Source organism: Lycorma delicatula, chromosome 2, assembly GCF_047948215.1.
Source record: "Lycorma delicatula isolate Av1 chromosome 2, ASM4794821v1, whole genome shotgun sequence".
NCBI lineage: Eukaryota > Metazoa > Arthropoda > Insecta > Hemiptera > Fulgoridae > Lycorma > Lycorma delicatula.
In genome coordinates, this window is record NC_134456.1 from 43,601,929 (window position 1) to 43,620,333 (window position 18,405).

General features: G+C 28.2%; 1 protein-coding gene across 3 annotated transcripts in view; it reads right to left on the reverse strand.

The window, feature by feature from the left end:
- The window catches only part of LOC142318763 (CD109 antigen-like), a 326,445-nt gene that overhangs the window by 42,597 nt on the left and 265,443 nt on the right, over nucleotides 1–18,405 (reverse strand). For 2 of the 3 annotated variants that reach the window (XM_075355213.1, XM_075355212.1), the window contains exons 15-16: nucleotides 11,692–11,938; nucleotides 332–449 (exon numbers count right to left, since the gene is read on the reverse strand). In XM_075355213.1, coding sequence (XP_075211328.1) covers nucleotides 332–449; nucleotides 11,692–11,938 — 365 coding nt within the window. Of the gene's footprint in view, nucleotides 1–331; nucleotides 450–11,691; nucleotides 11,939–13,402; nucleotides 13,572–18,405 lie in introns of all 3 variants that reach the window. The other variant, XM_075355214.1, reaches the window with a different exon arrangement.

Sequence of the window (18,405 nt, forward strand, 5' to 3'; positions counted from 1 at the left end):
CTATGTTTGTTCCACCAAATAGCCAACGCTCATCTACCATACCTGCATAGGTGGGCAACTCACCAGGCAAATTAAATACCTGTAGATCATGTTGTGCTGACCAGAGAATCTGAGAATTGAACCTCAAGATGACAATCAGCAGGATCTCTGTATTGAAAATATGAACTTGCAACATACTGTATCTGTATGTTGCAAGTTTATATTTAGTCTCTGCAAGAGAGACTTTTAATATTATTGGCTTATCTTAATCCTTGCTGAGGACAACTAGAAGATCTTCAAGGTGACAAATATAAAAGCAAATGTTATTAAAAATATATATAAATATTCTTACTTTTCTAGGCGTTTCTAAAAGTCCAAGTCCATATAATGGATCCACAGAAAATGCAGTTATAACCCATGATGTAATTGTATCCGGAACAGATTTAAATAAAGAAGTTTTACCATCAAGCCTGTTAAAAAAAGTAATTCAACAATAGAAAAAATATATAAATTTTAATTAAAAATATCAAATTTGAAAAACAATACATTTATAATTGTTTTATTCATAATCTGTTTTTTAAAATAATTTTTTAGAGGGAGCAGTCATATCTTTTCAGGATTAACCTTAAAAACCTGTTAACAGGTTTTTGGGCTAGATTCTGAGTTGGAGTTAAAACTCCAACTCCTTTTTTTCTTCTAACTTCCTTTCAACACTACAACTCTATTACGAACATTGGACAAAACAAACAATATTTTGATTAATAATACATGCTTCTGTTTATCAGATTAATACATATGACTGATACTGGATGATCAAATGAAAAAAAGAAGATTTTACTGACTGTAATTTCATTACAACATATTAAAAATATAGTAATTTTACCCACTGATCTGATGGTGACTTCCTAAACTTAATAAAAATATTTCAGAGTAACAAATCTGTCCATTAGCAGTCAGACAATTTACTGAAAATGATATAAACTGTCAAAATCATAGACAATTAAATATTTTTGCTGATTATCATACACAAGTATTTCAAATATTTTTAAAACAAATTAAATGATAAATAATATCCTGAATATTTTTTTACAGAACATTTCTTGTAAATAACATTGTAAATAGTTATACTGTTAGAAACTACAGAAAAATTTTATTAAAGACTGAAAATCACTTTAAAATATTGCTTTAACTTTCTATGATAATTTAATAAACTAAAAATATACACAATTAGGTGCATTAAAATATACTTCTAGAAAATTTTTTCAATAGAACTGGACTTTTTTATCAGTAGACACTGCTTTTTTTTAAATATCATTCATCAAAAAATCAGTAAATAAAATTTAATTACAATTTGTAACTAATAAAATTAGAAAGCATTTTACTGTACAATTAAAATTAAACAAAATAAATCTTAATAACATAAACTAATAAAAATAAATTTATGTATATTAAAAAAATGTAATATATACAAATTACAAAAATAAGTAACTAAAAAAATTAAAAGACAATACCAAGCATATAACAATAAAAAAATGCTTTCAGCAAATAATTTTTTATCAAGAAAAAAACATTACCGAATTAAAATCTGTGCACATAAAGCAAGACTGCATTCAATCACATTGTGCCATAAATCAACTTCTAAAAATTATAATAAACTCTCATAACTAATCAAAACTTACCTCCAACAGTCAGCATTACAATGGAATATTAAATTAATTCCTACATTTGATTTTTACTTTCCCATCTACCGTTATAGTAGAGCTATAGATATAGAAGGGAAAGTATGGTAATCGGCCCAATTTGAGCATATGCAGTTTTCAAGATTTTGATGTTCTGACACCCAAAATACTGATAGAAATTTTCTGGATGTTTGTATGTGTGTGTGTGTGTGTGTGTGTGTGTCCAGTGTTAAGTGTTGCACCCTAAATCACCTTATATCTCCAGAACTTCTCAACTGATTTTGACCAAACTTGGTCAGATTACTTCTATATATGGGGCAATGATGTTATTAAATTTTCAACTTAAAAGGTCAAGGGGGTGAGGCTGTAGAGGAAGGTCACCCTCAGTATCTTGAGATTTCACCTAATTAAGGTATTACTTTTCTCAGTCACATTTTTTAACAATTAAAAAATGATAATATTTCCAAAAAAAGTTTTGAAAAATCGCACTCCATCCCAAAAAATGCTCTACATAAACTAGTGGCTAAGTGGGTATAGTGTGTAATTAGTACCTCCTCTCACCACAAGAAGCGCTAGTGTAGCACTGACATACAGCTACTGTAATCGTCTCTCTCTTTTTCTGTTTAGACTCTGGAACCACCATAAGGTATTACTTCAGAGGATGAATGAGGATGATCTGTATGAATGTAAATGAAGTGTAGTCTTGTACAGTCTCAGGTTTGTTGTAGTCGTCTGCTATATTGTATCATCACAGGTGGGCAGTAGAATTAAATAAATGAATAATATTTAAAGTGTAAAAAAGTATTTAAAGTGGTCACTAGTACCACTGCCATACCCGCATGAATTACGGTATGCATGTGTGCTTTAGTTAGTATCATTGAATTAAATAAACAAAAACTATTAAATTTAAATAAAAATATAAATATTTTAAATTAACTTGTGTGTGCAAGCTGTGCATCAGAAAAAAGCTGTATGGCACGAAGTCCTATGACTGTGTTGTCAGCTTCTTTAATTTATCTTTTAAATTAAAAATGAACAAGCTGAGCATTAAATCAAGAATTTTCAGGGGGTAGAAATCAAAAGCTGGTTAAAATTCCATGAACATAAATGTCTGCTTGTTCTATGGACATAGTACATGGATTTGGGAAAGATTATATAGAAAAGTAACCGGCATTTTATTCTCGTAAGAACAGATAAAATTGTTATCTTTAAAGTGCCATTACTTTTTCCTTTGCATATAAAATTTACAATAAAAAATAAATCCTTATTTTTTAAATTTCTTCTACTGAAAAATTGTATTCCACTTCACATAATGACTGTGTTATTCTTGCTTTTTATGTATAAATATATTTGAAGAGAGAATGCCGTTCTAGGAATACTTTTAGGGTTGAACTCTGATTAATATTTGATTCAGTTTTTTTTTGTTTTTTTTTGGGGGTATGGCAATTTAATCAGTAGATTAATTAATTTTCCTAATTTTCCAGCACAAACTGAGATTTTTAATACTATTTAAGTATAATTTGTATCAAGGCATTGTGAAATAAAGAAAACAAACATGGAGCCGAAGTTAAAATGAGGAAAATTTAAAACAAATCTCTAAAAATTCAGTACTCCAGTATTTTGTGTTTGCCTCAAGAAATTCTGAGATTATTTTATTCTGTTTGACCAGAAATTTTAACAATTCTGGTCAAATTAAAAATATTTAATACATCAATTACAAATATAGCATTTTTGTCGAAAAGTTTTTAGAATATGTTTTTTATGGTTAGAATATTTCTTCCTAATGAAAAAAGTATGGAATTTACTCTGAGTTAGATAATCCACATTCATGACAGCTACTGTTTTCATTCTTTCTGGTTGTACAATAAAAAAAACTTCATTTCATAAATTCTGTAAATGTATTTTACTCTATGCAAATATAATAATAATAGTTTAGGAGTCATAAACTAATAACACAAGACTCTTTTTCAGAAAAATGATATTTTTTTTTTTGATGAAAAGAATTGTTTTATTCTATGATAAAATGAAATCAAAACCCAAGTTCAAAAATTAGTAAAAAATAAATAAATGTTTTTATAATTCTTCAATTTTAACTTTTTGAAGTAAATGCTGAATTAAAGGAACAATTTCTAATTCTAAATTTGGCACCAATATCTAAAAGTTAAATTTTTAAAATTAGAACATTAGTAATATTTAATGCAGTTTCTAATGGTAAGTTTACTTTTTATTTTAAAATTTTTAGTTCTATTTTTACGCATTTTATCAACAGACCTTCATGATAATGCTGCTCATATTTAAAGACGAATCCATTTAAATAAATCCAAGACAAGAAACATGTATCTTGATAAGGACAGGAAAAATAAATAATTTAGATTAAAAAAACACCTAAAAATTATGAGCTAACATTATGTGAAACGGTATTTATAACTTTATTTTACCTTACATTTTTCAATTAATTTTATTGAAAATGAAGTTAAGTTAATCCATTACTCCATAACAGTACAATACCAATCAGCAATGATTGTAAGAATTAAAAATATCTTCTAATCACCTACATACTTTATAATATTTTGTTTAAAAAATTATTCGATTAAGTAATTAGGAAAAACTTTCTGAACAAAATAAAATAATAATGATTGAAATTATTCTATTTGGTAAAGAGAAAAAGCCTCAAATTACCCAAAATTAAAACATATGAGTTAATTAGGAACCTTTTCCTTTTAGTAATGTGAGTTTGATTATTAAAGAAATTCCTATATATAAATTCTGATATTTACAAATAGAATTTATTTTATTAAAACAAAGGTATTCCTGATTTCTATAAAATTATTCAGAGTCATGGTACTGTTAAAGACATAATTTATAAGCAGTGCAATCTTAAAATCTAAATGCCCAACAATTTATTATTTCACTATAAAAATAGTCTTAGGTCTAAAGATCAAATGTTTCTGACTTATCAAGCAAAGGAAAAGATGTTCAGTAACTGTTGAAGCTCTGGAAAATTAAATCACCACACCAACTCACAATACTCTTTTTATACTTTTAATTACAATGTATACATCCAATATTTTGTCTGGCTTAGCTTTTATACTTAGTACGTTTGCAAAGATGTAATTTGTTAATATACAGTTTTTATTTCAAAATTCATATAGTTATACTGTTTTTGAATACAACCCATTCATTACTTCTTTCAGTATGCACAACATACATTCAAATACAATCCTGGTGTGTTTACATGTTGCAAACAATCATAAAACAAAGCACGTTAAGTATATTTACAGTAGTGCATATTTTCAACTATCACCATACAGAATATTATTTTATCTTCTTACAAAATAAGTGAAGTAAATTTTTATCTTTGTATATCTATAACTTTAATCCTTTTAATTGGTTTGTAATATTCATGTTCAGAGTTACATTAATTGAAGCTTTCAAATATGGTAAATGCTCTTGATCTGATTAAAATGACTAGTCATAGAGATACAAAAATAAACATTCTTATTGCCAGATTTTTACAATCATCCATTCAGTAAAAATAAACAAGCATTGTAATTAATTTAATTATTTAAGGTAGGTGATCAACCTTGTTTACTGTTTCAAATAATTTACACAAATTGATAGTACATTTAATTTTTTGCACCTATCTTTCTTAAGAATTGAAAAGGAGTGAAAAAATTATAACAGTTTAATTTTGAAATTAAAATTACTAATATTTTTCATAAAAATAACATTTTAAGTATTTAAATATACACAGTAAACATTTTTCATAATCCCATGTAGAAAGTAAAACGTTTACCAAATAAATTAAATTGCAAGTACTTCTTTTTTTTCAATGCAGAAGACCTTCTGGAATTATTTTGCAGTTCCTTCTCTGGTCATATTAGTTGAATGCTGATCTATTACTCTTGTAGTTCAGTATAATGTTTGTGAACAGTGGATTATTATAGTATTAGATCTGTAGCAGCTGAAGAAAATTTTCAGTACTTGTGTAATGAAAAATATACAATCAGTGTAAGAACAGTTCTGCTGATGATTTAACATTACAATTCTAAGACCGACATTAGATTTCAGAATGGTAACCAAAGCAAATTCTCAAAAAAATTTATTTTTAACAATTAAAGTTCCTTTGAGCCCTCTGATGATATCTAACTTTTCTTGAGAGGAAAAATGATTCATTTACGGGAATATCAATAAAGGAATACAGATACCTAAATCTCCTAGATAATATGAGATAAATTTTCCAATAAACAGTCTTGTAAAAGTTAAGTTAACTTTATTATCTGAACTTTTATCACCATCACTCTTTTTTTAGTCTGTTTTTTGTCTACTTGGTTTGATTTTTCTATATTCAATGTCTTGATCATTCTGATACATCACTAGTATACACATTACAAATATACTATACACATCACTTATGATTGTGAGAAACAAGTAATGGTACAAAACAGATCAGTGCTTGAAGACTACTGAAGGCATTAATAGACAATTAGACTATAATATGAGATATCAGAGTATATTTTCATGCAAAAGCAGAAGTAAGATATGTAAATAAACTGTCATTGAGAAGGCTGGATCTGAATCCTAGCATCCTAGCATACTTTTTGAGGGTTGTCCTGGCTACAACAATAATATATTTTTCAAGAGAATTTTTAATTCAGAAACATCAGACAGATCCATTAGACATATTATAAAAAAGAAACATACATACAATTCAGGGGATAAGAATAGAAATCTTTATTAAGCTGTATGCAACTCCTACTCCTGCAGCACAAGTAAATTTTCAGGATAATGGATGGATATCCTACAAGATACACAGTACGTCCTGAATGTTTCCTAACAAATTACGTGATATAATGAGACTATTCTTAGGATACAAAAATTAATGGTCCTGGTGATATCCCAGGGATACATATGCAGGATACATGTAGAATATTCCAGGAACATTCTTGGGATCTAATACAAGATTGTATTTATTTATAGTTCTTGGTATCCTAAAGATATCATCTGAGATCTGATTATGATACCTTAATATATCTTTTTTTTTTTTTTTGTCTTCAGTCATTTGACTGGTTTGATGCAGCTCTCCAAGATTCCCTATCTAGTGCTAGTCGTTTCATTTCAGTATACCCTCTACATCCTACATCCCCAACAATTTGTTTTACATACTCCAAACGTGGCCTGCCTACACAATTTTTCCCTTCTACCTGTCCTTCCAATATTAAAGCGACTATTCCAGGATGCCTTAGTATGTGGCCTATAAGTCTGTCTCTTCTTTTAACTATATTTTTCCAAATGCTTCTTTCTTCATCTATTTGCCGCAATACCTCTTCATTTGTCACTTTATCCACCCATCTGATTTTTAACATTCTCCTGTAGCACCACATTTCAAAAGCTTCTAATCTTTTCTTCTCAGATACTCCGATTGTCCAAGTTTCACTTCCATATAAAGCGACACTCCAAACATACACTTTCAAAAATCTTTTCCTTACATTTAAATTAATTTTTGATGTAAACAAATTATATTTCTTACTGAAGGCTCGTTTAGCTTGTGCTATTCGGCATTTTATATCGCTCCTGCTTCGTCCATCTTTAGTAATTTTACTTCCCAAGTAACAAAATTCTTCTACCTCCATAATCTTTTCTCCTCCTATTTTCACATTCAGTGGTCCATCTTTGTTATTTCTACTACATTTCATTACTTTTGTTTTGTTCTTGTTTATTTTCATGCGATAGTTCTTGCGTAGGACTTCATCTATGCCGTTCATTGTTTCTTCTAAATCCTTTTTACTCTCGGCTAGAATTACTATATCATCAGCAAATCGTAGCATCTTTATCTTTTCACCTTGTACTGTTACTCCGAATCTAAATTGTTCTTTAACATCATTAACTGCTAGTTCCATGTAAAGATTAAAAAGTAACGGAGATAGGGAACATCCTTGTCGGACTCCCTTTCTTATTAGGGCTTCTTTCTTATGTTCTTCAATTGTTATTGTTGCTGTTTGGTTCCTGTACATGTTAGCAATTGTTCTTCTATCTATGTATTTGAACCCTAATTTTTTTAAAATGCTGAACATTTTATTCCAATCTACGTTATCGAAAGGTCTATAAACGCCAAGTATGTTGGTTTATTTTTCTTTAATCTTCCTTCTACTATTAATCTGAGGCCTAAAATTGCTTCCCTTGTCCCTATACTTTTCCTGAAACCAAATTGGTCTTCTCCTAACACTTCTTCCACTCTCCTCTCAATTCTTCTGTATAAAATTCTAGTTAAGATTTTTGATGCATGACTAGTTAAGCTAATTGTTCTATATTCTTCACATTTATCTGCCCCTGCTTTCTTTGGTATCATAACTATAACACTTTTTTTGAAGTCTGACGGAAATTCCCCTTTTTCATAAATATTACACACCAGTTTGTATAATCTATCAATCGCTTCCTCACCTGCACTGCGCAGTAATTCTACAGGTATTCCGTCTATTCCAGGAGCCTTTCTGCCATTTAAATCTTTTAATGCTCTCTTAAATTCAGATCTCAGTATTGTTTCTCCCATTTCATCCTCCTCAACTTCCTCTTCTTCCTCTATAACACCATTTTCTAATTCATTTCCTCCGTATAACTCTTCAATATATTCCACCCATCTATCGACTTTACCTTTCGTATTATATATTGGTGTACCATCTTTGTTTAACACATTATTAGATTTTAATTTATGTACCCCAAAATTTTCCTTAACTTTCCTGTATGCTCCGTCTACTTTACCAATGTTCATTTCTCTTTCCACTTCTGAACACTTTTCTTTAATCCACTCTTCTTTCGCCAGTTTGCACTTCCTATTTATAGCATTTCTTAATTGCCGATAGTTCCTTTTACTTTCTTCATCATTAGCATTCTTATATTTTCTACGTTCATCCATCAGCTGCAATATATCGTCTGAAACCCAAGGTTTTCTACCAGTTCTCTTTATTCCGCCTAAGTTTGCTTCTGGTGATTTAAGAATTTCCTTTTTAACATTCTCCCATTCTTCTTCTACATTTTCTACCTTATCTTTTTTACTCAGACCTCTTGCGATGTCCTCCTCAAAAATCTTCTTTACCTCCTCTTCCTCAAGCTTCTCTAAATTCCACCGATTCATCTGACAACTTTTCTTCAGGTTTTTAAACCCCAATCTACATTTCATTATCACCAAATTATGGTCGCTATCAATGTCTGCTCCAGGGTAAGTTTTGCAGTCAACGAGTTGATTTCTAAATCTTTGCTTAACCATGATATAATCTATCTGATACCTTGCAGTATCGCCTGGCTTTTTCCAAGTGTATATTCTTCTATTATGATTTTTAAATTGGGTGTTGGCAATTACTAAATTATACTTCGTGCAAAACTCTATAAGTCGGTCCCCTCTTTCATTCCTTTTGCCCAGCCCGTATTCACCCACTATATTTCCTTCCTTGCCTTTTCCAATGCTTGCATTCCAATCTCCAACTATTATTAAATTTTCATCTCCTTTTACGTGTTTAATTGCTTCATCAATCTCTTCGTATACACACTCTACTTCATCATCATCATGGGCGCTTGTAGGCATATAAACGTTAACAATCGTTGTCGGTTTAGGTTTTGATTTTATCCTTATTACAATGATTCTATTGCTATGCGTTTTGAAATACTCCACTCTCCTCCCTATCTTCTTGTTCATCACGAAACCTACTCCTGCCTGCCCATTATTTGACGCTGAGTTAATTACTCTAAAATCACCTGACCAAAAGTCGCCTCCCTGTTCCCACCGAACCTCACTAATTCCTACTATATCCACATTCACCCTATCCATTTCCCTTTTTAAATTTTCTAGCCTACCAACCTTTTTTTAAGCTTCTAACATTCCACGCTCCGACTCGTAGAATGTTATTTTTTAATTTTTAATATATCTTAATGAAATGTAGTAGAAATAACAAAGATGGACCACTGAATGTAAAAATAGCAAGAGAAAAAATTATGGAGGTAGAAGAATTTTGTTATTAGGGAAGTAATATGAAACTATTAAAATGAAATTATGATCAATATTTCAAAAATTTATACATATTTTTAATAAACTGCTAATAGTATAAACACATTTAGGTAGTTTAACAACAAATCGAGAATGAGAAAACTAATTACTGTATTAAAAATAACTGCATAAAAGAACAAAGAGATACCTAGTACACGACAACAGCAACAGTTACTATTAATTGGTCAGGCATGACAGGAATAGCGGTTATTGCCTTTTCAATAAAATTTACTTGTTTTAATCCTGAAACTATAAGCCTGTACCCAGTTATACCTAACTAACACTCTTTCTTTTATAAAGAGAAATTAATTTTGTAGTGTAATTATTATACTAGGTCTGACCAAGGTATGATATCAGACCATGAAAGGTGAAAGACACTAGCACTCTGCCATGGTGGATAGCAATATTATGGATGAACTACAACTGAAATTTTAAAATTATTGCTATATTGTTAAATTATAATATCCATTTAACCAAATCAAAACTAAACATTTTAAAAATTTCAACAAGAAAAAAATATTTATTTATCTTTTCTAAATAACAATTGTTTTATTTTTACTCACATTCTAGAAACGCTGTTAAATGTGCTTGTTTAAAGGTGTATCATAGGCACTGTTTATTTTTCATTAATGAATTTATTTTCTTATACATACTCTTTCTCAAGTGTCTGATGGTTGTGATACACAATGAAGATGCCATTTTGATTAGGATTTTAAGTGAAATATTTGTAAATGGTTTTTTGTTTTCAAATTTATTTCAATAATCATTTAGCATTGTTATTATTTGTATTTAAAACTGAATTAAAGTTATAGATTTATAAATCACTCATGGTCCTGAAGTATATTATTTAATACTCATCTCACTGTTGTAGTTATTTTACATAATAACATACTGATTTCTGTAACAGAGTAGCAGCATCTCAAATTTTCATTCAGTTCTGGATTCAAATCCTGGACTACAAGATTCATTATTCTCCATTGACAACTGTTATATGTTATCAGCCTGTAGTTTTAAAAGTAAATAAATTAATTAATGAATTAAAAGAAAAAAAGATTAATGGGAGAGTTTATATTTTTAATGGGATTTATAGGGTCTTGTGTGGATATTCCATATCTCTGGAAGAATGTCACCGTGCAGAATCCACTGTTCCACTGTGATATTTATAGGATGTCTCCTGAGTGGCTTCCATACCTGAGGATATATATAGACTATCATTGAGGTGATTTTTTAATATCTTAATATCATATACTATTTTTATACAGGAAAGGATGCCTCAAAATAGGTAGCCTTGACAACTGACACATCTAGAAAATTATGTCAGTCATTGATAATATTTATTTATAAATTAACCTCATCCTTCTGAAATGAGTTTCTTGAAAACATATATTAATTAATCATACTCCAGTCAATATTTTAATGTGTGATGAATAGTCCATTCCTCTAGTAACTTAATGAATAATATTTATATCATGTTTGATAACTCTCTCTTGCTTTACCTTCTTCTGAGAAGAGTGCAGTAAATCTATAGGAAAATGAAGCCTTTAGACACTGAGCAAGAAGCAGACTAATATTCTTCTAATACAACTAAGAAGGAACTATTTGTTAAATATTTCTAAAAGGTCTTTCTCACAAAAAGAACATATAATGAACTGTTTAAGTTACTCTTTGACAGCATTTTCACTTATTCATCATTAAATCCAAAATTAAGAAAGTATTTGTGAGATTATTTTTGCTCATAACAAATAAAATGAAATTAAAATAATAAATAACAGAAATTAAGAAGTTACAACCATTCATACTGTCATAAAATAAAAATATATATCACACAAATGCTCATGATGTATTTATTAAGATACAGATTTAACCCAGATAATAAATTAAACAACATACAGTAAAAATCAAAATAAAGACACTGAAATATGAGTACATAGCAAAACAGTAAAATAAAAAAGAATAAAGATAAAAGTGGACAAATTAGCAGAGGAGGGTGCATACCCAGAGGAGAGATTAGCGAAGAGCCAAGTTTCAGCAATATCATGCGGCAGAAAGACCCGAGGTTTATTCCACACAGGTGTGGGAAAACGTGAGAATGCATAAGGTCCTGCTAGAGGTGGCCTTGTCCTAGGGCGGTAGACTACTGGAGGTCCAAGATCTGGCTTTACGACATGTTCTCCAGGAACTGGAATTGGACGGTTTGGTGGTCGGTTGAAAGCTCTCAAGCTGTCCTGTGGTCTTCCTGGGTCTGAACATCAGACACCTCATAATAAATACCAATTACCAGCTCCACAATCCAATAGAACAGTTAGTAGTGTAGCAAATAAATAAAAAAAAGCACTACTAAAATTAGTTAATAACAATATGCCATTTTATATAGCATGCTAAAGTTGTGATGTAATATGAAAATGAAACCACCACCATAGGAGTAAGCCATTTCAGATAAATATCATTAATATAAATCTATATACAAGTAACCAATCGTATTTTTATACAAACATATATACAAATATACATCAAAATTTTTGTTTTAAGATTGCCCTGAAGTCTTGTAGTCTAAATTCTTGTCTGTATACATTTTCATTTTACAACTGTACACAATTATTAAAAGAAAATTGGAGTACCTTCATTTTTTAGAATAAAATAATCTTTTTACCGACTTTCCGTAGAAAAGTATGGTTATTACTAATTTTCTTTCGGATCATTTCAGAGATAAAATAATTGGAAACAAATATTAAAATATTTAAAATTTAAATTGTTATGTCTCACAAATGAAATGTTCACTAATTGTCACTTATAGGTTATAGGAAACACTATTAATAATGAATATTTGTTTTAAAATAAAAAAACAATTTATTACATTATTAAGAACACAAAATGCTGTACCCGTTTAATAAAGTAATAAAATCAATAAATTTATTACAATTTATTTGAATTTAAAACTTCCTTTTTTATTATTATTTTCTCAATTTAATTAGATAATAGTAGATTGTTTCAACTTTTGTTAACCTTGGTAAAACAAGTTAAATAAAAGACAAATATACTTAGCAATCTTTAGATAATATAATGTAACTTACTTTTTCAGCATGAACTTAAATTTTCTGATTATATTTTTATAAAAATAAATAAAATAGTTTATTTAATAAATTTTCATAAAATAGTTTTATAAATAAGTAATTCAACAACTGGATTTGTCGTTTAAAGTCAATTAAATCCCTGATCAGGTTTGACTCTTGGCCAGGAATGGTTTTTTACCAAGATTTTTTTTACACTACAAAGATTTCAGTATCTTTATCATAGTAATAGTAATTAGGCATCAGCCTGTTGGTGCTCCATAAATAAATATTAAAAATATGGGAGTTTATTAATAAATCAAAGTAAATAATAATTATCAATGATTTTAAACAATAGTAAGTAATCTTCAGTATTTAAAAAAGTTAATTTTTATATACTAATCATTCACATTCATCTTAAAATGATTTAAAAAACAACAGGCAGTTTCTTCCACTCCATTGGACAGTGAAGTTAGTAATTCCATTTAACATAATACTTAAGACAAAAGTATGAAATAAACCTTTTAAAATCTCCATGATAGTGAAATTTCAATATTAATCACATACCATACATTCAAACAAATATTTCTTTTTTCTTTATATGCAAACAAACTTAAAGTTGTACTATATATATATAAATATATATGCTGTATTATTACCCTGCATCGAGTAACTCCCAAATCCAAGTTTCTGGGAACTTTGATCGGACTCTGAGTCCCTCCGCCGGATTAGCACCGCTGCCGCTGATAGCACTTGCAACTGAAGAGAACTGAGGCAAATTCTCTGCAAGAACTAAGTCTTCTTCGGCAAAATTTGATCTGAAGTACACTGGACCAATACTTCATATTGAGTTCTTAACTTATCGAGTTAAAATTAATAGCATTCACAATGTTTATGTTACATGATAAGGTTAGGTGATAATCTATTGTGTGCAACTCTTTTAAAATTTATACGTAATTCCAATACAATAATTTATATTATTTATACAAAACATTTGCCATTGTTTTTAATTAATAAAAATTATTAAAACTAAATGTGTAAACCTTATATAAAAAGCATACCATCACTAGAGAGAAACAGAATAAAGTTTAACAGCTGACTGTACTACATAAAAAAGCGTTAAAACAGAACAAAGCATAGAAGCAACTTAGTTTACCCCAAGTCTATGATAGAAATATTAAAAAAATTAAATTAAAGGAACAATTCCAAAGTATCTTATTATGACAATTCTACATTAATAAAGAATGTTTAAATTACTTATGTGGTATATTTTATAATTTCAACATATATTTACCATAATTTTCAAACAATAGTTAAATAAAATATCTGAAGTTATTAAAGAAAAACAGAGTAACACATTTTTACCTATTTTCAATAAATAAAAACAAGTTTTCCCAAAGGAAGCAACTTTATTATCTGGTTGTTTTAAAAAAATATATATAATAATAAAAATATATTTTTAACAAGCACAAATATTTTATGCATTTGGGTAATATTTTTAAGATAAATTTAATATAATTAATGAATTCAATAAAAATTTAATTATTTAAAAAATAAAAACTGGCAAATGTAATTGAATAAATAAAATACTGTGAGTACTTTGTAGGTTTTGAATTTAATTGGTAATTTAAGGAGTTAATACAATAAATTCCTTGAAGTATAAAAATCTCCTACAAACTCCTTAAAGTTTTTGTAAAAATTACACAAACTGTATTGTATAAATATACATTATTATTTTAAATGAAGAAGAATAGACATTGAATTACTGAGAAAGACAAGATTAAAAAAGATTAGTTTATAAAGATTTGCACTAGAATATAAAATGAATAGTAAAGAATTAGTGATAGTGCAGGATAAAATAACCCTTGTAATCTCACCATGTAACTATAAAGCAAAAGCATTATGAATAATAATTAAGTATATAAAATTAAATGACAATTATAATTTTTTATTAATAAATTAGTAATCTCATAATAAATTATAATAATAATTATGTTTATATTTACTTACATGATGAATGTGTGTATTTATGTAGAAATACATGTCACTGCTTATTGTGGAGAAGTAAATTAAAAATAAATATATTGAAAAATCACTAAAAAATTATTTTTTGAGATACTTGCCATAAAGTATTTATACATAAATATTTACAATACAACCTCACTTATTCTATTGTATATAAAATAGATGAGATTATTAGAATATCTGAAGGTAATTGTTGTAAATTAAACATGGAATTTTAAAAAATAATTTTTTTCAATTTTATAAATAAATTATAATTCACTAATTTAACATCAAGTTGACAGAATAGCTTGTTGGAATACATTATCAAAACCTACCTTCTCCAATAACCATACATGAAACATGTAATTAATTTTATTGCTGCAATATTTATATTTTAATCAAATCAAGCTAACATGACATCAAAATAAGATTTTAATTACTATTTTCTAAATTTAGATATTTAAGTAGTCCCACTATCTTGATATCATATTAGAGAACACTTAATTTATTTAAAAGTATAGTTACAGTAATAACAAAAATTACATGATTTATAAATGGTTACATCACAATAAGTGGCTAAAACACAGAAGTAAATTTTGATGACTACATTCTAAGTATGGAAGCCCTAAAACAACTTTTCAACAATTAAACATAAAAATTGGCCTTTATTAATGCTACTACCACAAAATCTTTTTTTTTTGACATGACACCATCAAACCAAACAAAGATGGTAGGTTTCAAACGATATATTGCAACTGATGGATGAACGTAGAAAATATAAGAATGCTAGTGATGAAGAAAGTAAAAGGAACTATCGACAATTAAGAAATACTATAAACAGAAAGTGCAAACTAGCGAAAGAAGAGTGGATTAAAGAAAAGTGTTCAGAAGTGGAAAGAGAAATGATCATTGGTAAAATAGACGGAGCATACAGGAATGTTAAGGAAACTTTTGGGGTACATAAATTAAAATTCAATAATGTGTTAAACAAAGATGGTACACCGATTTTTTAATACGAAAGGTAAAGTTGATAGATGGGTGGAATATATTGAAGAGTTATATGGAGGGAATAAATTAGAAAATGGTGTTATAGAGGAAGAAGAGGAAGTTGAAGAGGATGAAATGGGAGAAATAATACTGAGATCAGAATTTAAGAAAGCATTAAAAGATTTCAATGGCAGAAAAACTCCTGATGGGTGGATAAAGTGACAAATGAAGAGGTGTTGCGATAAATTGATGAAGATAGAAGCATTTGGAAAAATAGACTTAAAAGAAGAGACAGGCTTATAGGCCACATATTAAGGCATCCTAGAATAGTCGCTTTAATATTGGAGGGACAGGTAGAAGGAAACAATTGTGCAGGCAGGCAACATTTGAAATACATAAAACAAATTGTTAGGGATGTAGGATGTAGGGGGTATACCGAAATGAAACGACTAGAACTAGATAGGCAATCTTGGAGAGCTGTATCAAACCAGTCAAATGGCTGAAGACAAAAAAAAAAAACAAAAAAAACCACCAAACCCACCCTGGGGAGGCCCTCAAACTTTTTGTTTAGGTTTATAATTGCCTCAAGTATTTTATATCAAATTTTTGTTTTTCAATGTCCTTTAAAATAATACTTCACAATCCTACCCTTTACATTTAAAAAGTTTCCCAGCAAGAAGGGTTGGAATGTGGTGGTCCATGCTAAAAAATAGATCATTTTGAAGTAGGAATTTTTGCTAAATTTCTCTTTTCTATGTTTAGCTATTAAAACATTATTTAATGGTTCCCATACTTTATTAACATTGCATGCATGTCATTTTTAAATAAAAATATGAGTACTCTAGGCTGTAGTTATTCTAATTGAAGGCTGATTCTTTCAGATTATCATATTTTATTAAAAAACTTTTATAATCCAGATTTTAGTTAACCTGTGTTTACATAAGTGATGGTTGTATTGTTATTTTTTTAATCTCAACACATCTAAAAATAAAAAAATAAGCAGGATACAGATAATTAATAAAAAAATCAAAGGCTACAAAATGGTGGTCAGTACTAATCTTATTTATGGTAACAATTTAAAATTGCAGTCTTTAAAGATAGTACTGATATTCATTACAACTCTTAAAATCAATTAATTAAAAAATTTGTAATATTCTGTGTTTATAGCAGTATGGTAATCCATTTTGGTTTCTAAACTGGGTTAAACAAAAAATTACGAAGATACTTCACTTTTTGATATAAGCTTTTGGTTTTAAAGTTGCATTCAACTTTGAAATGCAACTGATATAAATATGTGTGCCTATTCACCTGCATCAGTGTCTGTTCTCTATATTGCAAGGAATAGAAACTTTCAAGGAATTATATTTATTCAAAGTTCAGCAACAAGCAGACATATTTTGCAAAAGTCTATGAATGTAAAATGAAAACAAGTGTCTGTATTTAAACTTTATATAATTTTCACTGAAACTTTATAGTTTCAGTGAAAATTAGGAATTTATCATTAAAAATTAGTTTTTATCATTAGGAATTGGGATTCAGATGAACATGCAACATATATATATTAGCTTACTGACTCTGTATTAGATGCTATCAATATGATGGGATAGTATTAATGAAATGTAAAATCAAATAAACAGCTGTAGGAATATGACAGTATTGCTCAAGTGTGGTGGGGTGCAGTCATAGTAGGACCTAGATTTTTCATAAGACACTACTAAGGTTGCAGAAATTCATTGAACAGAATAATGACATTTTCAAATCGAAAAAATAAAAAAATAAATATTTATATAATGTATACAAATTGTATAAATATTTTTTTTCAAAGATGTTTCAGCATTTTCTTCAGAGAGTTTCCAGTAGATTTGTTAATAGTATCCATCTTATGCAGGCTGGGTAGTAGTAGGATAATAAACTGAATAATATATTCAATTGAATAATATAAATTATATTTATAATTGAATAATACAGATTTAAAACGTATTTGTATGTTTATTATTTTATTTTTTCAAATTGTGTTTTTGTAAAATTCATACTGATCCAAGTATGTTGAGACTTTGTTTTTATAAACTGCATTTAATGCTTTAAAATTTTTCAGAAGAAAAAAATCCATTCATTTAAAAGCGAGTTATTAATAATTTTAAAGCGATACTGTAATATAAAACATTTTAGAATATAACTGATATAAATGTGTGTATTCATCTGCAGCATTGTCTGTTCCCTCCACTGCAAGGGACAGAAATTTTCTTGGATTTATATTTATTTAAGATTTAGCACCTAGAAAACTAGAATTTTTTTGAAAAATTCTATGGATGTAAAATGAAAACAAAAGTCATGAACATTGTATTTTTAATTTTCATTGAATAGAATCTATACCAAGATAACAGCTTTAGTTAATGCAGGTAAATGTGAAAGCCACTACTTAAGCTTTTTTTTTGTTTTTATATATTAAAATGTAAAACAAATTAGGCCATAAAAATTATCAATTATATTTTTTAATTTCATTATATTCTATCAATCCTTGCTTTTTAAAAACAACATTAAATAGAAAAATGAATTAGCATTGCAAGAGTGTGATGGAAAACAAATGAAGCTGACTAATAAAACTATATGTAAGAACTTATGTACAGTTTGTAAAATATTTGAAGTGATGTTTTATTTTTCTTTATAATAC